The sequence below is a fragment of the Enoplosus armatus genome, chromosome 11, assembly GCF_043641665.1.
Source record: "Enoplosus armatus isolate fEnoArm2 chromosome 11, fEnoArm2.hap1, whole genome shotgun sequence".
In the NCBI taxonomy this organism is placed as follows: Eukaryota; Metazoa; Chordata; class Actinopteri; order Centrarchiformes; family Enoplosidae; genus Enoplosus; species Enoplosus armatus.
Window position 1 is genome coordinate 17,239,879 of NC_092190.1, and position 22,911 is coordinate 17,262,789.

The 22,911-nt window shown below is 40.1% G+C and overlaps 1 protein-coding gene across 3 annotated transcripts; it reads left to right on the plus strand.

Annotated features, from left to right (window-relative positions):
• The first annotated feature begins 1,758 nt into the window (after positions 1-1,758).
• LOC139292131 (LIM and senescent cell antigen-like-containing domain protein 1) lies at positions 1,759-22,429 on the plus strand. 3 transcript variants are annotated; one of them, XM_070914309.1, is made up of 11 exons: positions 8,686-8,769; positions 12,599-12,758; positions 14,308-14,374; positions 14,505-14,625; positions 15,364-15,513; positions 16,159-16,309; positions 17,480-17,572; positions 18,341-18,389; positions 18,627-18,702; positions 19,086-19,220; positions 20,547-22,429. In XM_070914309.1, the coding sequence occupies exons 2-11, from the start codon at positions 12,603-12,605 to the stop codon at positions 20,659-20,661; spliced, it is 1,113 nt and encodes a 370-aa protein (XP_070770410.1). In that variant the 5' UTR covers positions 8,686-8,769; positions 12,599-12,602; the 3' UTR covers positions 20,662-22,429. The 3 variants fall into 3 exon arrangements, with proteins under 3 accessions (XP_070770412.1, XP_070770410.1, XP_070770411.1); XM_070914311.1 differs by lacking the exons at positions 8,686-8,769; positions 19,086-19,220 and adding an exon at positions 1,759-1,943; XM_070914310.1 differs by lacking the exon at positions 19,086-19,220 and having other exon boundaries at positions 8,693-8,769.
• The last annotated feature ends 482 nt before the right edge of the window (positions 22,430-22,911 follow it).

Genomic DNA, 22,911 nt, shown 5'->3' on the forward strand with positions numbered 1-22,911 from the left:
CTGATGCTGAAGTTCAACATTCACATTCTTCGTTTCTATTGTGTGTGTGTGTGTGTGTGTGTGTGTGTGTGTGTGTGTTCGTCAAACCCCTGTGGAATGCTGAACAGGTCAAGGCAAGCTGCTAAAGGTGAATCTGCACAGTACGTGAACTTTTCATGTACCTGTCTGCACATATTCAGGAGAGACATGGTTTCGCCACTCGTCCACTCACGTCCAATAACAACATCAAACTTTCATACCTTTGTAAGATCTGTAATGACAGGTACAGGTATTGACTGAATCAACACAATTAACTCAAACGAGCGCTCTCAGAATTAGATAGCTAATCAGTTAGCATGTTCTGTTTTTCAGTGCCGCAGTCTGAACTCTGTTTGCGTCTGTTCCTTCTTTGGCCGCTTTGTTGTCTTTGCTTGTTTGGTTTCACGTCCTCTGACCAATCCTGTGTCCTGCTTGGGCGACGTCACAGCTTCTTGTTTGTAATTAAACGTGTCTGAGAGGCAACTTTCAGCGGAAAATGTGCATCTGCTGTGTTTTGTATCTGTCGGGGAGAAATCTCTTGTTCCCACATAACATTGTGATGAATTATTCATGGCTTGACATTTTCCACTTTTTCAATGGTTTGTTGTTTCTGCTGGGAAGTAATCTCACAGTTTACAATGGAAGAGCTCAAGTCAAATTGAAGAGCAGGATATGCCTGAAACGTGAAAATATGACTCCTTAATAGGTGGCATTGTTCCATGTTGTGCAGCTTTACTCTTTAGTCTGTATGTTTCCATCCCTCTGAACAAGCTGCTGCTCAGATTGAAATGTGGGGATGTACAGTACCCTTACTGTGTTCAAAACACTGTATAATGCCTGGCCTGGATGAGACAGCTTGCTGGCTGATCATAGTTTTTATCGTCATAAAACTGGTACACCAGGTTATTGTTTGATTGATATGGCCAGTTGCTCAGCAGTTTTCTTTGATGCAGATTTTTAACTTTTTTTTTATCCCTTGTCATTAATTGAACTGATGCTATGCTCACCACAGCTTGAGAAACTGCAGTACATAAATATAATTTCTTAATCGATTTTTTATATATTTTTGTCAATTCATAGTTATTCATTCTAATATAAATTTCAGTGAATTTTACTGGTTAATATTTACTATTATCTAGTCATTATTTACTCTAAAGTGTATTGTTTGTAAATTATCTGTAACATATCCTGCCTTAGTGCATGTCTTTGTCACAGCTCTTTACGTCCAAACTTGAGGGATCCTTGCCAAAAATGTATAAATATAAGGTGTAAGTATCAAACAGTGTGAGTCGAACTCAGATGCTGACCTCAGATGACATCGATAAGATAATTGGTGCATCTCTGTTCCACATAACTAGCTATCAGTACTAACAGCCTGCCATTGAATATGTTTGTGTGTGTGTGTGTGTGTGTGTGTGTGTGTGTGGAAAATAGCCTTTCTTTGTCTCTTCTGTTGTTCATACCCGCTCTTGTCCATCTCGGGCTTCCTTGTCAAACAGAGGAATGAGCCAACGAGAAGTAGGAGGCATTCTCCCTCTACCTGCTGCAAGAGGGGGGAGGAGGAGCCTGGACTCTATGATAGGTGTGCAGGCTGAGAAACCACACCTCTGTATATGTCCTCAAGGGTGTGAGCCCTGGAGGTGTGTTTGAGAGAGAGAGAGAGAGAGAGAGAGAGAGAGAGAGAGCGACCCAAGACTTACTATTTGGCTCAAGCATTAACACAGATTCTTTCTTTTGGAGTATTCCTATTTCTGTGGACTGTGGTCTCTCAGCAGACAAGGGGTAGGAAGGAAGGAAGGGAGGGAGCGAGGCGAAAGTGAGATGAACTCTTTTTTGAGGCTGAAAGAGTTGTCAAACTCAGACTTGTACAGGCGAAGACAGGAGAGACCAGACAGCTATGGAAGTCTGGCTGGGAACAGCCTCAGGTGAGTCTACCTTTGTGAAGCTTTTAATTTTCTGTCAAATGTCAAATTATTGATGAGACTGCAATGTTGAGAAATGCTGATTCGACTCTGTGATGACTGTTATTTGTGCTGGTGCTTTACTGGGATTATATTGTATGTTGTGTCGCCGATATTCTGCCCACCACCTATACGGGAGTTTGTACCAGACAGTGTACAATTTTGAAAGTCTTCTGTGCAGCACGAGACACAGTTTACAGTGTGTTTAGTGTTGCACAAAAGCAACCCCTTTTGATTCTTTATAGCAGCCCACGTAAATAGTTTTAAATGGCTCCTGATAGAAACTTTATGGTGCAATAAGGGACCGCTTAATAAGAATGAAGAAATCAACAATAACCACATCGGGCTTGTAAAACTTGAATGTCCAGCATCCCCATAGGCTGTCTAAGAAACTGCCATAGTTTTTTTTTTATTGGGTCCTTTTTAAAATGCCATGTGTAAATGCTTCTCCCATCAGTCGCTAATCCCACAGTTTCCCTGCTGCTCATTGCAAGGTGACTTTCTTGTGTCACATTTCACCTCAAATTGTTTGTGGAGGTGTTTGCGTAATATATGATTCATTCTCCATTTCCATGTTTATCTATTTAAATTTTGTAAACTGTTTAAAGTGGGCTTAATCTTGTGCTATGCTCGCTGACTTCTTAGTGTGGTGTCTTTTGGGTTGGTTTTGTTGTCATTAGCTGGTTATCAGCTTTGTTATCATTAGCTGGAGCTGATCGACACTGTCTTGCATCATGTAACAAATCAGTGAGGGTTCGTTTGTGTTGCTGCAGAAACAATCAGTTTTGGATGTTCTTTCACTGTGTTTCACGAACACCTCTCCCATCTTCTCTCTTTGTGTGTGTGTGTGTGTGTGTGTGTGTGATCCTGAAGTGATTAGAGGAATGTAGTAATGTGAGGAATGTGGACAGGAAGAGGGAGCTCTCACTTTAGAGGAGTCCCCACCAGTCAAACCACAAACCGTTCATTTCTTGCTTCGTAGCCTGCTTTCTTCTCATGAAATGCAAAAATAATTTGTAATAATAAGTTTTTCCTAAGCACAATGTTTGCACTATGTATCATTTTATAAAAATAAACCCTTTGGAGAGGAGATGATATCTGACTGGGCAGGGTCACTCTGTTGAACAAGCAAAGCAGTAAATATACACGCTAGTATACTTACAGTAGTACTGGAGGATTAATGGTATTAAAATCACAGTTTTGATTCATACCTCAATGCAATCTCATTCTTACACTGCAATTTTGATTCTGCAGTATTTGCACGAGCACAGAGATTTTCTGCCTCAAACCAAGAAGTCCTTTAAACTGCATATGGAGCAGAAACAAAGCGAAACAAATGTGAGAGAAGGACCAAACAGTTACACCGCGGAAAAACCTTTAGATCAACAAAAAATTGTACAAAAGGAGTCAGAAGGACAGAAACCGCACCAGTAGTCTTGACAAAAACGTTCTCGTAGCAAAACAGGAATACCATTCTGTTGTGTGGAACCTTTCCAGATTTAACCCTGATGATGATAGTCAAAAGTACATTCTTTGCAAGAAATGTTTTGCCAATGCTCCACTGCAGGGTTACATCACTAATTCTAATCCCTGAAAAGTCAGAATACAAAATACAGTAGTGACGAAGCTGTTGAAACCATGAAAACTAGTGGGAAATTTCTGCCAGGAGCCTTAGGAGTCCATTGACTGTTTATTTTGAAAAATGCTTTCCCTAAATCTTTTATTCAGAATTGTGCAGCAATGAATAAATGAATGATAAAGACAGAACATCTGCTTTCTTTCACACTTTCAAGCATCATTGTCATTAAGAGGCGCCACTGATTCAAAGTGAAACACACCATGGTTTACAGTACGTATTATGTATGTGAAAGCAGACCTAATCATGTCCAACATGTCCTTTCATTTACAGTAGTATGACAAAATAAGTAATTTATTCAGCAACATTGTCGAGGGGTTTAAAAAGACCCTGTAAATGCACCTGGTAGCTCCTTACTACCAATTACATTTGTAACAGAAAAGGGTTGAAAAAGTAAGTTGCTAGTTACTTGACAGTATTGAGAAAGTATGTATAATGTGTCGTTGTTATCCCTCGGGCTGTCCTGTCAAAATGTGTGTCTAGAACAGAAAGTGGACAAAGACAAAACAAAGGAAATGTTAGTCATGAATTATGTTTGCACAGTCACTGAATCAGTGTGTGTCACTGAGCGTTACGTATGTGTGTGTGTGTGCTTGTGTATGCTTGTGTTAGTGTGCAAACTCTCTATGCCTTGCCAAAGGAAAAATGGTTTTGCCCAAGCAGCCCTCATGACTGTGTTGCCATGGCTGCTGTTGACACAGTGTGTGAGCAGGGTGTGTTTGATCTGGATCTGCTTGTCTCACACCGGCTGAGAGTCAGGGTTGTTGCTTGGGCCTGAAAGTGTTGTCTGCAGACACGATCCATTAAGCCAACCTTAAGACATTTTACATTAGTTCAATTATGTGCAAAGTCACTGAGTGAAGTTATCAGCAGATATGCCCTCAACCTCTGCGAATAATACTTTGGTTCCTTTGGCTGAATCATCTGAAAATGGGGAATCCTGTATACTTTATAGCCTAATCCATCCTTTTTAGGTAGAGACAGTCAAAAGCAGGGGGAAACTAGGAATTCAAAGACAAACTAATCAGACAAAACTAATTTAAACACCAACCATCACTTTTTGGGACACTATATAAAATGTTGATAGGAAAAATCTTTTCTGGAATTAGTCACATATTTGTTAACATAGAGTTGTTTTATTAGCAAAAATGGCCAGGGATGGTCTTTGCAGATAGAAAAGGTAATATACAAATGCTTGTCAATGTTTCTGACTGTGGGAGCCAAGCCCACATGGACTATTGATAATCAGAAATCCCCCTCTGTCAGAAAATTAATGGCTTTACCTCCATAGTACCTACAGAGGTCAGTTCATTGGAACAATTTCTTATCTCATTTTCCAAGTCGTTGTGCATGGGTGACCTGACCTGTGACCTCTCCAGTGACCTTGAATTACCCCATATGGAAGTCTCAAAATAATATCCTGCAGAGGGAACACACCAGAGACACTTTGTCCACTGCTGACAGTTGTTGTAGCCATTTTTAAGCTCAGGTTGACATTCATATCGGCACTCACATCTTCTCTTTCTCTCTCTCTCTCAGGCATTGAAAACCTTGACTCTTTTTGATAAAATATCTTCATTATTTCTTTGTACAATTTCCCCCCGGGGATCAATAAAGTATTTCTGATTCTGATTCTGATTCTGATCTGATTGCTATAATTTTAATGATGAACTACCAGTGGACCAAATGGTGTCACAAGCCTACTTGCAGTATTTCTGCAGGCCAGGGCTACATTAAAGATCACCTTAAGTATGTCCAAGACAAAATCTAGCTTGACAATGGTCTAATCCGACAGATGTGGGGCCAAAAAAAGTGAGCATCGAGCAATTTTCTGTCTTATCCCATGTAGTTTGTCACATCACTACACAATTCGTTCTATGTCCAGGATTCCTCAGGAGCCCACGACAGAAAGGCTAGAATGTCTGATTTTCTTCACCTTTCTAGTCTAGAGTGACAACATCTTAGATATTCAGCACACAAGAGATCGCTTACATTTTATTTTGTATTATTTTAGTTTTACATGTTGTTATTTATTATAATAATAATTAGTGAAGTGATATTGCACTCTCTTGTTTCCATGGTTGGTGGTTGGCACTGTGGTTTCTAGCACTGGCATAACAACATTGCAAACTGGAAACTACTAATTGTCACCATGGAGTTCACTGTTTACGCAGATGCAAGTGCATGTTTTGTCTTCTTGTCTATGTTATGTAACTTGTCTCTGCTATGTCTCTGCTATTTGTATGTATGTACCAGTGAGTCAGAGACAAAGGAGAAGCTGTGCTGGACTTTTTTGGTGAATCCCTGTTAAAAACTGTTGTCTAATCACTCGTCAGTAGTGGTAGTTGGAAGTTGGTCATAAAGAACAGTATACGAAGTGCCATTTTTAGCCTCAGCCATAATTTTGGCTCTAAATGTGTATTCTAATTCAATTTTGTGTAATTGAAATGCTTAATAATGTTAAATGCTGAAGTCTGATTTAGCCTAAATCAAATATGAACAATGCACAATGTTATGTTAATCTGGACACCAAAGAACTGAATAATTCTGGAGCTCTCGTTTTAGGGTGGAACACCATGCAACATGGCAATGTCTGTAATCAGGAGGAAAGATTGTGTGTGTTTCCTGTTAAGCACCCACCCTCTGTCCATTGTGCCCCAGTCACTCAACACTGGTTCCCAGTGGATGAGATTCCCAACAGAGCCCCTGCTAAGGATGGGTGACTTTTCTGCAGTCATTGTTCTGTTTTGGAAAGGCTCTTGAAGCTTTAGATGGTGCCTGGTGAAATGTTTGGCTCATTATGTCATTCACTTCAGAACCCAGACGTCCCTTGATAGAGAATGAATAGTTTAAATAGGGTGTCAAAGTGAGGGTGTTTTTAGTGACAGAAGCCTTTCACAGTGTCCCACTGTACTGAATACACTAAACAACATTACACCACTGCTTGTGTTTAGAGGACAGTCTTGAAACAATAAAAACTATGAAGAGATGCTGCAGTTTAGAAACAAATCAAATTGCTCCCCAAATTTATAAAAGCTGGATTTAAATGAAAAAATGTGAATAAATGACATTGGATGTTATACGCTGTTTGGCAGCCCCTTTCAGAGGAGGTAGAGTTGGCCCCCACTATGTATACAAAATCTCTCTCACACACACACACACACACACACACACACACACACACACACACACAGGCACTAAACAGCAGCTGCCAGCACCTAGTTTGGAATTGAGGCTCCACTGGGTGTCTATTTGTAGATGACTGTTATACTGGACTTAGAGACATGTTTCAGCTGGACACACACACACATACAGGTCTAGAACATTGTGATATTGACTCCATAGACTTGTGCATTTATTGTACGTCCCTTAGTTTTGCCGTATGAACACAGCGGCTGTTCTCCAATGGAGCATCAAACATGTTTGTCTCCCTGGAGTATATTTCCAGATCTGGCTTTATGTTGTTTTGATGGTTTGGGAAGTGGTCATTAATTTGAGATGCCAGTTGAGTTTAACCACATGAAGAGCTATCATTTACCCAGAGGAGTCACAGATTCATGGGTTTAAAGGAATGCCTAGGCTTAGACCAACATGGGATTTGTAAGGACGATTAACATATTTTGTATTTGTGACTCTAGATAGCTTCAGATAGATGTTTTAAACTGATATTCTTATTCAGTTTCTTATTCTGTCGATTCACTTGGAAAAGAGACACATACAGTGTTTCCATTATGTTCCAACGTTTAATCCTGTCAGGGACAAGTAAGCAGTCCATAAACGATCACATACCATGGTTTACCAGTAAGGGGGTTAGAGTGTGTTGGTGAACGTGAAAGTGTGCGAAGAATCCAATTCAGCTTGCCAGAATGTGCTCATTGTGGCGATCAAAGCCAAATGTGGTCCTTGTTATACTCTGTAATGCAAGCACACAGAGCACCCTTGAGTAGCAAAGGAGAGACATTATGTTAGCAGATGAGGTGAACCAAAGGGTGTAGTGTAAAAATTCAGCATGAAATCAGTTCAGATTCAGATCCCAACCATTGTAGCATTGATCTGTTACACTATAAGTATCACTATAAGACACTATAAGTCATTCAGCCAACTGTATTTCATCCCTCAAATCAGGAGGCTGACACTGATTAGACAATATCTGGCTCCAATTTCAGCCCCTGTATGTTTGTCTAAACATACTGCTGCTAGATTTCTTGCTCTGCTGTGTATGTAATAACTGAAATAAACAGTAATGTGTTATCTGCTCTGTTCCTGTCATATTGGTATCTTACTACTTTAGCTTCTCTGCTTTCCTGTGCGACATTCCCACTTTGCGCAATACTGAGTTGGAGCCACATTGTTATATCTCCCAGAAAGCTGAGAGTTCCAGCTGTTTAACACACACAAACACATACAAAAACACACAAACTGGATTTTAGCCATAATATAGAAAAATACAGCTACGGTGTGTGTGTGTGTGTGTGTGTGTGTGTGTGTGTGTGTGTGTGTGTGTGATGGCACAGTGACCTCGGTCTGGGCAGGCGCCAGGGTGGGCTCTTTAAATTCAGTAACCTGCCCAAGAATAGACAGCGAGTTTGACGGGAGGGGAGACTGAGTGTGTGTGTGTGTGTGTGTGTGTGTGTGTGTGTGTGAGGGGAAAAAGAGAAAGGGTTGACGTGGGAATGAGAGAAAGAGGGAGTGTGTGTGTGTGCATGTGTGTGAGCGAGCGAGAGAGAGGGAGAGTACTCTAAGCACAGTCTGATCAGTGTTGCGGTCTCCTTCTTGCTATGTGGATTACAGCTCACTGCTTGCTGGATCGCCGTTCCCATTACTGGAAACTTACATTGAACAAGCACAGAGGATTTCTATTGGAGTGCTTTTAGTTCTTGACGGCAGTGACTTTTAATTAAGGTGTTAGGTAGACTTTTGCAGCTAATTCCGACAGTTGTGGATGAGTATGGAGATGAATGGTCGTGCCCTGCCGCCGTCAATACCTGAGGACGGAGAACCCCCGGACCATGTTCCTCACGGGGAGATGAACGGTTACCACCAGAGGTTTCGGGGTGGTGACGGGGGAGAGGCTGAGGTCCCAGTGTCCAAGTCCCAGAGACGGAAGAGCGATGTCAAAGTCTATAAGGAATTTTGTGATTTTTATGCTCGCTTGTAAGTACACAGTTCAGAAGACGGGGGTTAAAGCACTGGAGTTAGTTGTCAACAAGATAACGACATTTATCTTTAAAAGAAAACAAATCTGACTATTGGTTTTTGGTCCTTAAACCAAACCTAGTGATATGCTGTATTATTATTATTTATATGTATGAGATGTTTCACCAGAGAAATCCTACTAGGGTGGTATGAAAAGAATTTACTCAGCAACCTGCAAAACCTGCCTCATTCTCTTTAAAGGAGCTTTAAAGGACCCATCAAAAAGTATTGATGGTTCAAGTTTTGTGTCAGAGGCTTTTTCATTGGCACACCTCCACTTTCAATCATCATCATCCAACAAAAGCCCAAACTCATTAAAGCCTCTCTGTAGTATCTCTGAGCGAGTGTCACGGAGCATAGAGCGGGGCAGGAGTTTTGGTTCCTTGGCTTGGTTGTGTGATGGTTGTGATGGGTGGATGGTTTTGCCACATCTCTGAATTAGCATCACACATTAAGAATAACACATTTTGGTAACTGACATTCCAATTACACTGATGACAGTGCAGGAAAAATGGTGCAAGGTCTGCTCCGACACTGACATGGTATTAGCCTGTATGCTCTGAGCTTACCGTAGTGTTACAGAATGTGAAGAATTCAGATATTCCAGTAGCTGGGTTCACCAGCCAATTTGATTTGCTTAAGCTGCCTTAGGTGCCATGTTTGTGCAGGGATAGCTCTGAGCGCTACAGGAAGGAGCACACAAGAAGGGCTATTTTTGTTATGCAAAGTAGAATATGTCAACTGGCATTCCAAGTATGTGTGCATGAGGGACAGGAAAGCTAAATATACATACTGTGTTTCTGACTGATCTGGTCTCATCATAGACTGGAGGAAAACATAGACGCAGGGTCACCCACAGGTTTGTGAAGGGACATTTTGAAGCCTGGAGTTCTCTTATGTGGTCTTTGGCAGGTGTTATATTCAGGTATATAACCTGGTCCCTGTCCATCAATATGTTTTGAATGTACATTGCTGTATAAACTGGGGCTTTAGCCTGTGAGTTGGAGTCTGTAATTACATTTTAATACATAAAATTGCTGGTCAAAATAGTTAAGAATTGGAGATGGCAGAGTTGAACTACAGACTTGTTTGTGCTCAGGAAAGGCATTGACTGAGCTTTGAATATACAGACAGCTGTCAGCAATATCTGGGTCTCAGTTATCCATAATATTGTCAAAATAGTTGAAAATAATTTCAAAATGTGTAGGAATATTCATTGTTATTGATGGAATATCTGGTGATGTACAGAACAGAGGAGAAAGTAGAGGAGATGCAGAACAAAGGAAACTGAAGACAAGTGGAGACCAGAGGAGGGAGGGTGGAGGGAACAGAAGGTATTCATAACAGGAGTCCTTTCCCTCTGCTGACAACCAGCCTTCATTTATAGTCATAGGCCAGTGTGGTTAACAGGGCAGGAGAAGACTCATATGTGGATTTTTAAAGAAATCTGCTGCCATCCTACTTTTGTCTGTCAAGTTACAATACCGTTTTTTGCCACAAACGTTTTCCATAAAGTGATGTTGAATGTGTGGGAGATATCACACAAACCCTAAACACTCAAGAGTAAAGGTACAGGTGTACATTTTTCACAGATGTGGAGATTTTAGTCTAACATAAAGGTGCGAAGTATTTCTTTTGGCTTGACCACACAGAACACAATTAACAGTTGGAGAAGCTGGTGAGGGATTGTGTCCATCTTGCAGCACCACTACAACAGGGCTGTCTACATTGTTTTCTTCTGTCTAAATCTTCTCTCAGAGTGGGTGTTAAAGCAATAAGGACTGTGACAGTTGGCCATTGCATTGAGTTTAATGAAGAAAAGCTATTTTGTTTTAGTCCTATAACTTCTTATAGGCTTGTCCCTCACTCATGCAGGGTGCTGGAGGCAGATAGGAGGGTGGAAATGCCTAATGGATGTATCACTTCCTCCCACAAATCCTTTGGACAGGGCAGGGCTGTCAGTGTGTGTGATATCAGGCCAGACAGGGTACATAGAACAATATGTATTTGATAAGTCTGTGAGGAGGGGACCCAGATGGAAACTGTGCTTATTCCTACATCTTGTTTCAATGTAGTCACTGGAAAGGTACGGCAGGTTTTTGTAGTGCAGATTCTTAAAGACATTTGGTAGAACTGAGATGTGCATTGTTAAAATGATGAGTAGTTTAATAAATAGTTTAGTAAAGACCCCCACCACCACCCAAAAAAAAAAAGGAAAAAAAAAGAGAGAGACGTGATGAGCAGTGTGTCTGGGAGTTTTTGGAATTCTTGTTATTTCCCAAGTTGATCTAACTAAGTTAATATGAACAGACGGCATCACTCCATAAAAATCTGACGTTGTGTGTGTGTGTGTGTGTGTGTGTGTGTGTGTGTGTGCGTGTGTGTGTGTGTGTTGCCTGGACACACTTTGGTATTCTGACCTTTCAAACAAAGCAGAGAAGCCAGGATGCTCCCACCATTCCCTCGTCATTTTTCTGTTGTAGAATTACTTCAGATACATACTGGACCAATCAGCCAACTGTGAGCAGTGTTTAAATTATCAAATTCCCAAACCTTGTCAACAACTATAAATAATCAGATGTTGTAAATAAACTGACGTACCATTCAGCGATTGCATGGCACATTTGTCATCGTAGATTTATCCAGTTTGGAGGATAGAGTAGGAGATTTTTAGTTTTTTAGTTTGATTTAGTTTGAAGTCAAGTGTCAATCAGGTTTTTTAACATTTATGTGCTGTGACGAACTAACAGATGTGATGGTGAGCAGAAAAAAAGAGCATACATAAATACCCTATTATGAAGCATTGTGGCAGGTTTTTGGGTGTAACCACATTTGTGCTGCAGGTTCTGGCACCAGTGCCTCCAATGGAAAAAATATATTAGCCTGGGGCCCTGTCCCTGTTGATATATTGCAGTCATGTTTTGCAGAGAGGCAGTAAAACAATTCTGATTGTTTAATGAAAGGATTGGCTCCATATGTCATACTAACTGAAACGGTGCAGATGAATAAATGGACATCATGTAGGTTTCCCACCTCAATGATCCCCACACCCTGATACGCAGAGCCAAAATAAACCTAGAACTTTATATATTGTGTGTGTGTGTGTGTGTGTGTGCTTGCATGGGCTGATATCCTCTTACATCACATTTTCCCCACTCTCCCTTCCTCTCTCTTTGTGCTGACATGATCCTGGTTAATGCCTTGCCTAGTAGTTTATTATCATTATCTGTCTGTGTCTAGTTCCTAAAGAAATTTGACTTACAGAAACAAATTGCCAATGTATGAAGAAATTAAGAACACATACATTGAGTTTTTAAGTTGAATGATATCAAGATATCTACTGTACTTAAATACTAAAATATAACTACAAGAACTACAATATAGCAGAATATATCTTCTTATTAACAAACTGAATTTGCTGCATTAAAATAATCAACCTGATATGATAATGATTTCAGGTTGAACTGTTTTACAAGTTGAAAAAAAGCTGAAGAAATGTAATAATATAACTAACCAAACTAACAGAAAATAAAATTAAAGTCTAGTATACTGTAATATGAATACAGTGAATATATATAATAATAAATCAGCTGTCAAACTGAATTGTTCTTGCAAACCTGCGCAGAGTAAATATCATTATATGCCCTGTCGTATAGGTCACAGTATGACTCCTTGTGCTCTGTAAATATAGCATTCTGCTTACTGTATGAATAATTTTTAATGCCTATGAGTGTTTTGACCATGTAAGTGTACTCTGATCCTGATAATCATATATTTTTCTTTTCAGCAACATGGCCAATGCCCTGGCCAATGCCATGTGTGAGCGCTGCAAGAGTGGCTTCGCCCCGGCTGAGAAGATAGTGAACAGTAACGGGGAACTTTACCATGAGCAGTGCTTTGTGTGCGCCCAGTGTTTCCAACAGTTCCCAGAGGGTCTCTTCTATGAGGTAACACTTTACCACTGTCTTTTCAGTCATCCTAAAAAACACTGAAGCTCTTGTTGGTACTGCTCCTGTACACTTGCAGCAGGCCCTGCAGTTACGTTAAATACACAGTTATCATTACAGCATGTGTGGACAGGTCAATAGGAGATACTTGGATCTATTGCCTGAACACGCTCTGGAAAGGTATATGTCACCATGGTTACACTTCTCTTTTCAGCTTAAAATACATTTCAAATGGCCATGATGGGTCAATTAACTGGCTTTATTTTTACAGACTGTTAGATCATTGTTTAATGCGAGGCTGTTGTTAGTGCACATTCCTTAGACAAGGAATCTAAACACATGGCCCTGTTGAGGTAAATAAAGAGGGGTGAGCACGGCCTTAGTGCAACATTGATTTATTAGAAGCCCACTTCCAGGAAGCTGCTCTGCTCACCAGCCTTGACAGAAGGCCAGGTGTCTCCAGAGAAGCTGATGCTCCTCTGTATTGTCAGGTAGTCAAAGAGAAGGTGTCTCTAATGCTCCGATCAATATGAACGTCAAAGCCAAGGGCATTACTTTAATCTCTGATTCCCTGTAAATAATTCAACTTGTTGCCATAAATAAACAACAGTCAACCGAATATTACCCCTTTCTCTGTGTTGAGCAGTAGCAGCCTGCTAATGTATGAGGAGAAGCTTAAAGTAAGATCATACTGTTCTTGACTTTGTAGATTTAAAGTGGAAAGAAAACCCTTGCTTTTTTGATGTCCTTATTGCATTTATTGTATTAAGTAATGCTTTTGTACAGCTAATGTGCACTGATGGCTGTTTGGAACACCACAGTGTTTATACAGTACTGTGTATAGCCATGCTTGCACAGACTAGTATCACATGAGGACTTGTGACATGGGACATGTGATTTACAGTAGATATTTAACCCCACATCTGCATTCTGTGCTGCACCGTCACACGGAAAGTAAGAGAAAATAAAGAAACGTTTCCTTGCCAAATAATGCCAAGTTTTCAACTCTCTAAGAACAACTAAAAAAATTAACAATTTTACAGCGTCGGGCAAATTTGGCTTTCAACACAGCCTGGAGGGCTCATTCAAATCTTAACTGATCTTTCCCTCCTTTGCCAATTTTAATTTCTCCTTATCTTCTAGTACAACAGCCGTATAATATTTTACAGCTGCCGTCATTAAACTGTATCAGCTATTCTTTCCAGCCTGTTCCTCGACTGTTTTCTGTAAATGACAGAGCTCCAACAACACTTTTTACTGTGTGACGGATGGCAGTTCTGCATTGAGATTTATTTTGTCATTAGAAAACTTTGAGTCATATATTTAGCTGGGTAACAAAGGCACATTGGTTATGCCATTTCTGATCAAATAAGTAATGTTCTGTTAGTAAGAATATTAGAATGTACAGCATTTGTGTATGTAGTAGTTGGGGAAGATGTTTTTTTAGGATTATACTGTTTATTAGTGTTGTTGTTGTTGTTATTTTATGTGAATGTACAGCTGTGTACATTTACTAATTGTGTACACACTGTTTGAATTCTGTTGACAGTTTGAAGGCAGGAAATACTGTGAACATGACTTCCAGATGCTGTTCGCTCCCTGCTGCCACCAGTGTGGTAAGTACAGGAACTGCAGTAACATGACCCGACATGCTCAGGGTCATATGGAGATGGAGATGGAGCTTGGAGATTATTCCCTTTAAACAATAACTATCCATGTAACTGTTATCTTCTGTTCTTCTCCAAGGTGAGTTCATCATTGGCCGCGTGATCAAGGCCATGAACAACAGTTGGCATCCAGACTGTTTCTGCTGTGATATCTGCCAGGCTGTGCTCGCTGATGTAGGATTTGTTAAGAATGCTGGAAGGTCAGTTCGTCTACAACCAGTCGCTGTCACTTCACTGGTGATAGATGTTTAATCATGTCAGTTTAGGTCTACTGCAAGGCAGGATAATGTTTTCTATGATGCTGTTTCCACAGCTTCTATACACCTACGTCAATTATTCTCAGGAACCTCTCATCCTTGACATCCTTTTAATTGTCGTCCCTCAAAAGTCAGAATAAAAAGTGTCAGCAGAGGTGAAAGCGAGTATTAAGAGAGAAGTATAATGCAGTTCACATTTTTTCATGCGGCCATTGTAATTGTTCATCCTGGCCTTGCAGAGATCCCTTTCTAATGCGATTTCAGTAATATTGGACAAAATTCACAGTCCTCGTTCTGAGTAAAAATGACTTCTAACTGAAGTTCAGCTGAAGTCAATATGAGGCTTCAGCAGCAATTTATGCTAGACAAATCAAGTAGTACCAAAGGACCAAAGAAAATTCCATGTATGTGAAAACCTACTCGGCAATAAACCCGATTCTGATTCTGATACAATAACTCTTTGAATTTTTGTATGGGCATGCGAGTATTGTGTTATCTCACCATCAGTTGTACCACACAGAACAAATAGTATTCAGTGATGTGTTTGTGCAAGTGGAAAGATCCTTGACGAACATGCTTGAGGAGATACATAGTGATCTATCTAAGGAGATCAATAAAGTATCCAATCAAGTATCTTTTTTGTCACTTTCTTCTCTCATCTCTTCTTCTCTCTCCCATCAGGCACCTGTGTCGTCCATGTCACAACAGAGAGAAAGCTCGGGGCCTTGGCAAGTACATCTGTCAGAAATGTCACGCCATTATTGAGGAGCAGCCTCTGCTGTTCAAGAATGACCCATACCACCCCGATCACTTCAACTGCAACAACTGCGGGTAATCATGCACGCACACACACCTGGCCAGCTGTGTCAGCCTCGCAAATCACTCAGAGCACGAAGGCTTTAGGAGGACCAGATGCTGAAAGCTGAGTCATGTGGTGAATAGTCCAGAAAACGCTTCAGACTTACAGAAAGAGGTATTTTAATTCCATGTACATTTTGATGCTGGAGTCCAGTGGCTTGAAAATATTGGGATGAGACAGATCATGATTATCATGACATAAATGTTGCAGTTCTAATTCACTGATAAAATCGTGTTATCATGGAAACTTCACAGAGATCCAATACAATAGGTTATAAGTGCAGTACTTTCAATCTGCCACAAAATGACTGCAAAGACTGCTCTCTGGTGGACAAACTATGTCATTGTAATTGTATGTACACAGACAAGGTATGTGTTATGCCCATGCTGTGCTCTGATTCAGTCTCATGACATTTTGATTACACCCACAATCCGCCAGTGTTCTCTGTTTTTTTCTCCACCAGATTTGGTTATTTCTTCTATGTGCATATATGTGAATTAAAAAGCAGCATTATTTTGTGCATTTTTGTAAAAATGGAATGTCTTGTATCTGCTCTATTTTGTGTTGCCTGAGTCAAAGCAGAGCTGATCTACTTTTATTTGCCTCTATCTCTGCAGTAAGGAGCTGACGGCTGATGCCAGGGAACTGAAGGGGGAGCTCTACTGTCTGCCCTGCCATGACAAGATGGGGGTCCCCATCTGCGGGGCCTGTAGGAGACCCATCGAGGGCCGTGTGGTTAATGCCATGGGCAAGCAGTGGCATGTGGAGGTGCGATGTTAAACTGTAGAACTTTTCAAAACGACCTGAAGCTTAGGAGACACTGCTTAAATGTCTACATTGGATTCACACTTCAAGAAGATGAAAATGTGAATGTGTTCATTCAGATTGGTTTCATATGCATTGACATTTTTTCTGTTTGAAATGATTTTTACTTTCTGTATATACAGAACAGAACAGACATCATTGATAATGATTCTTAAATGGACTTACTGATGAAATGCAATTTACTTGAAATTGTACATATTTGAGAGACTGAAAATAGCTATTCATTCAGGACTACGTGTCTTTGTTTTGTTCCCTCTGTTTTTATATACGTTTCATTCCAGTGAGTTCACTTTAATATGTGCCATATGTGTGACTCATGCGTTTTCCAGCTTTATCTCAACAGTTATGTTCAGTGCGCTCCATCTCCGAGCTGTGTACATCATTCCTCCGTTGTCTCTTTCCTATTTTCTCTCTGGCGTCATTCCACCAGCTATCTTCATCTTGTCTTCTGTCTTTTCACATTTTATGTCCATTTTCCTGTCTTCCCTCCTCTACGTGTAGCATCACGTGTGCACTGTGTGTGAGCGGCCATTTCAGGGCCACCCATTTTATGAGCGAGGTGGTCATGCCTATTGTGAGAGACACTTTGACATGGTGAGGGGATTAAGGATCGGCCTGACGTTGATTGCTGCCCCGTGTGCCACTTCTCCCTGCCCAGCTAGAGTCTCCCAGCCTCTCTACAAGGGTTACACTAACCTAAAAGTTCACCAATGGGTGTATGTCGAACACTTGGTGTCACCCTGCTCTGTCATACTCATCCATGGTGTCCACACAGACACATGAGGGGTCCTCATTCAGTTATTTATGAGGGCTTAAATGGGCATTATCAGAAAAAGTGTACATTCCCCTTTCATTCCTGTCATTTTCTACCATTAATTCCTCACATGTCTGTTTGGAGGATTAGTGCACCCTCTAGAGCTCACTATTCTGTCCATCTCCTCTACTCTCTGTATTCTGTTTGGACGCAGTAACAGGACCATGTGGACTGAACTGATCTGGTTGTGGTCTGACTTGATAATGTCTGAGCCAAGTTGTGCTGCTGCCTGAATGTGATAATGTACTGACTGACGCCTGTGCTAACCATGTGTGCTCGGTTGTGGGTTTCATTTACAGCATTTTGTGTGTGCTAAGTGTGAGAAACCCTTCCTGGGACATCGTCACTATGAACGCAAGGGCCTGGCCTACTGTGAAACCCACTATAACCAGGTAACACTCCACCGTGTTGGGAATTATGTTGAACACACATAGACATTTTGCCTGTCATGACATTTCATCAAAACAAATAATGATGTGGGCTTGGTCATGAGGGAAAGTCCGATATATCTCAAATTTAAGTTGCAGCAATCCAACATCCAATCAGAGTCATTTGTTCAGTCTGTAATATTTCACATGAATGCACCATTCTGATCAGTTTTACAGTTAACAGTGCCATAACTTGCAAACATTTGAATAAATAACTCTTTTTGGGTGAACCTCATACATAAATTGTACTGGTGCATATGAGGAAACTCTGGCTGACATATTCTACTTATTCCCAGTGCAGTTTTGTTTCTGAAACATTCTGGACATATATATATATATATATAAATATATAGGATCAGTACAATACAGCATACACCAGTATCAACAAAATTACACAGCATAAATATTTTAGTTACAGTTGGCACCACTCGCTTTAAAAATTACGCTTTAATAACTCAGAAAATAGCCAGGTTTGGCCATAATCTGTATTATTTCTGCGACTTGCGATGGATCACAAAGACCCCCATTTAGTCAATGTAATGACTCCACCTAGGGTCAGTGTTTTTTTACGTATTTTTTTCCAACACCATACTTGTGCTTCCAGAGAAGTTTACAAAATGCCTCTAGACGGTGCTTGTTTGCATGTTACATGAGCCATGCTAAAGACTGCCAGTGCTGCTTTGTGTCACTGTGTTGCTCACTCTCTGTTTTCTCTCCCCTCGTCACACTCAGCTGTTTGGAGACGTTTGCTACCACTGCAATCGTGTTATCGAAGGAGATGGTGAGAAAACATGTTTTGATCAAAAATACAAAGTGGTTTATGGATGGAGTGGTCTTACGTCACTTGTGCAGCCCTGTTAACATCAGTGTCCTTGTAACCTTGTAATGTTGTGTGCATTTCTTGGCACTGCCTTGAAAATGAGATTCTGAATCTCAGACTAAACCAAATCCATCTAAGTCATATGATGGTAATCTGGGACAGTGGCTCATGTGACTCTGTTTCTGCAATTTCTTTCAGTGGTGTCTGCCCTCAACAAGGCTTGGTGTGTCAACTGTTTTGCCTGCTCTACCTGCAACACCAAGCTCACCCTCAAGTAAGTAACACATGACATTAATAATATCACTGTGGAGTGGGATCAGGCCACACATTAACCTAGATTAAGTACTCATTTGGTATTAATTATGTTCCTTGAAGACTGTCACATTGACATGTGAGTTGGCCAAGCTCTCTCTTTGCTTGTCACTTTTCTATTTCACAACTGCTCTGCATCTGTTTGCTGCTGTTAACTTGATTTTTTCCACCTTTCTCTTATAATCCTGTGTCTCTGTGGGCTTGTTTCTCCACCTCTCCTCCCTTTCATCATCCCTCTTCTTTGTCCTCTTGTATGCTTCTCTTGCTCCATTTCTCTCCTACCTATTCTTTTTTTCCATCTCATCCTTCTATTTCTCTATTCTTCCCTCCTCCCTGCTCCATCAGGGATAAGTTTGTGGAGGTGGATCTGAAGCCGGTGTGTAAGCACTGCTATGACCGCCTGCCGGACGACATGAAACGCCGGTTGGCCAAGCGTGAACGCGACTCAAAAGAGAAGAAGAAGAAATTATTGATACCCATGTGTCTGTGATCATCTTTTACTCGTTTCTCCTCACTTCCACTGTTCTTCCCTTGGTCAGTTTCCACCTTTCTTCCTTTCTGTTTCTATTCGTTTGCTGTTTCATTGTCATCATATTTCAAACATGCCATACACTGTTATACTTTGGCTTTCAAGCCAGATGACAAAGCAGACATTTAGTAGGTGAATATGCACAGACTGAACACATTTGAGTGACCTAACACTGGTTTCAGCACATGCCCACTTCTTGAGCCAGAAACACTAGTCAGGATTAAGGCTGGTACTCTGGTAACCCCTGCTATGCAAACAGGAAAATCAGATCAGTCACATGGTGAAGGGAATGCGTTATTTCCATGGGTCTCCTGGTCTGTCTGGGTGTAAAGGGTAAAGCCGTAATCACTTCCGGCAGCTTTCTGGCAACTGTGGAAGTGCTGAGGTCCCACCTGGTTTAACACGTGCTCTGGTCCTGCCAGCGATTATCTGCTTTTGAAGGGAATGTCGTCCAGGGCAGCTGGGAGGAAAGGTTTAGAGAGCTTGCCAGTGTTAGTGGAATTAAAGGCATTTAATACAGAAAACAACTCATGGAACACATTTGACCTCTGCCAAGGCTTGTTATTTCAATTATAAAAAATGATTACAAACTTTTAATCTGCATGTGGATCTACATCAGTACACACAGAGATAAACAGCCTTGGGATACATGTTTGTTTTCATCCAAGCAAGTGCAGTAGTTCATGAAATAATATGAAGCATCTTCAAAAATCCCAGATAAAATTTGCTAAATTGGCTCCTATATATGTATATATATTTATGTGTATATATATGTATGTATACACACATATACACATAATCTATAACATATGTCTATATGCCATATATATGTCTACCACTGCTCTAACTTTTCACAAATTGTCCCTGAAATGTGCTAACGAGTTTTGGGTTGGGGCGGTAACCCAGTAGTTAAGTTGCAAGTTATTTTGAATGATTTTTTTCCCACTGTATAAAGAAGGTAAGGACAGTGTTCAATATGGCAATGTTACAGATGAAGGGGCAAGAAAGGTTCAATCCCGTTCTGTTGGTGATGAAAATAATAAATAACTTAAAATGCCCATCCTCAATATTCACTTTTGAGTACAGAGGTTTTTTTTGTTGTTGTTTTTTTTTTCATAACGCATGCATGTCAGCATTATGTGCTGTTGCAGAAGTGGTTTCTAAGGATATGAAATGTATGCTTGTCAGTGTCTAGAGTGCAGCTAGTGCTAGTCGACATAGCGTTGACACAGATAACTTCCAACCTGTAACCATGGCTGTAACTCTTTCTTCCACAGGAACAAGTTTGTGGAGTTTGACATGAAGCCAGTGTGTAAGAAGTGCTATGAGAAATTCCCTCTGGAGCTGAAGAAGAGGCTGAAGAAGCTGTCTGAAACTGTTGCACGGAAGTAATCACACGGTTGAGCAGCTGGAGGGAGGGAGAAATAGATGAAACCCAGAGGTGGCCGTGCAAGTCGCGTTTCCAGAATTGACAATCGTATAAGATAGCATTTGTGTGCTTTATAGTGTTGGTATGTTAAATTTAGTTTGGTTGTTTCAGTTCTTTTTGTCCTTTCAGTTACAGAGGATCATTTCATGAGCCTGAAACTGAAAGACGGGTCAACAAACAGATTGTTGGTCAGTCAGTCAGTAGGTTTAACATTAACCTGTTCAGTGCCTTTTGGCTCAAATACTGCACTGTATTATCTTTCACATGCTTGCCTTATTTCACTATATATATTAAACCTAAACACAGATGATGATGGTCCTGTATTTTAAAATGACAAATTAGCTTGAAGAGAAACATGAGAATAATAAAAATTGTGTTGGCAGGCTGTTCGACTACTTGCCAACTTATCTCATGATGCCAAGCCGACACACATGGCTCCTCTGTTTGACTTGTGTTACTGATACTCTTAATAATAATAATGGAGTAAACCCCAAAGAAGGTTGAGAGAAAAATACAGTTTTATTGAATGTGGGTGTAATGTCTCTGATATTTCTCTCATATTATGTCTCTGAACATGTATTATTTTATGTATTATTAATTTGTATTTACTTTTAATATTTTGCTAAACAAGTTCGTGTTTTGCTCTATAAGTTAAAATTTCTTTTTGCATTTACAGTTTATTGACATCATACTGTAGTCTTGTTGATGCTTCAGTGATGAACTCAACCATCGCCTGCAGTATGTTGGATTGCCTTGTTTTGTGCTATGCATTTTATGTGTGAAACAATCTCTATGCAAACTGGTATTTACACTGAATTACCAGTTTATTAGGTTCATTTGAACAATTTAATATAACAATACAACAGCCAGAATCCCAAGTTTATAATCAATCAGTTTTTGTCTCATTTACAGTAAATATATGAGGAATAGAATATTAGAAACACTTTTCAAAGTAATGCAGTCCAATTCAACACCACAACTACAGCTTAAAATTACAATAGGGACGAAGCAACGCCTCTGACATGCTGTCAACAAATACCAAACATAATAAGCCTCACAGTAACAAGATTTATTGCGTGGCAACTGGTAACTGTATGTGTTACAACATGATGGCTTGTGGCAAGTGTACAGACCGGATGTGGGAGCAATGTTATATGTTGAAACATGTGTCTCTGCTGTTTGTAATCCAAAGAAAGTGATCCTCTTAGAGAGGTATACCGACTTCCTCAGGGCTCAGACCCTCTTAGGAAAGAAAGCCAACTGTTGTGAATGGGAAAGAATAGTTTCACTTGAGCAGTATTTTATCGTAGAATGCTTATCTTTTACATAGTTTAATAGAAAAACACATTCCACTATTTTATGGAAATACAAAGCCTATGTTACTATTGTGAATTTCACTACCTATGCCACAACATTTCTCATATGTCATGTAGAAGTAAAACTATCCACTGGACCGTTCGTTGTGAAACAGAACTCCAGCTCCACTAAAAATAGTCCAGTGCATAATTTTATTTGATATCTTACTACCACTACTTGGGTGACTGAGATGACTCTACACAGACGGACACTGCTCTTATACTGTATTTTATCTGCACAATGCTTGTCAAGAGACAACATTTATTCATGTAAACACGCCAAAGTGCATGTTCTAGACTTGAATGGAAAGTCATTTTTGATTATATATACAATAATTCTATCAAATCACCTGAATAAACAAGTATGTCAATGCTACTAGTGTGCATGTAGTAATGTTTTCAATTTACAATTTTTCACCTCTGTCAGGGTGTAACGTGACATCACTTACAGGTTTAGGATTTACATGTGTCATTTAATTACACCCAAAGGTATGGCAGATTCCCAAGATTTAAAATAAGTTTCCTCCAGCTCCACCTTAACTGCAACTTACTTGGTTTTGGTGTTTACTGTGGTTAAATATGCAATCACACTTATAGGGAGTTTTTTTTAAGGTGCAAACAGCACAGACAACGCTGATATAGAGGGAATGAATGCTTTTATGACACTTATAGTCCTTGTAAAAGACACACACCACTGACACTGCCCCTGATGAAGGCAATATGTATGGTTTAATAAAAGAACTTTGTTTAAAACATTGGAGCTATTACTAGATTTTCATATTTCCCTTTTATGTCAATTATTACCCATGTATTCTTTCAAAATGTAACCAGATACGGTTTCAATGGAGTTTGATTAGT

What these genes read in the sequence shown, in the direction of transcription:
- LOC139292131 (XM_070914309.1), top strand. Translation starts at nt 12,603, where the DNA reads ATGGCCAATGCCCTGGCCAATGCCATGTGTGAGCGCTGCAAGAGTGGC. An exon ending in GCAAGCAGTGGCATGTGGAG is followed by an intron (nt 16,310 to 17,479) that starts GTGCGATGTTAA and finishes TTTCATTTACAG; the next exon opens with CATTTTGTGTGTGCTAAGTG. An exon ending in TCGTGTTATCGAAGGAGATG is followed by an intron (nt 18,390 to 18,626) that starts GTGAGAAAACAT and finishes AATTTCTTTCAG; the next exon opens with TGGTGTCTGCCCTCAACAAG.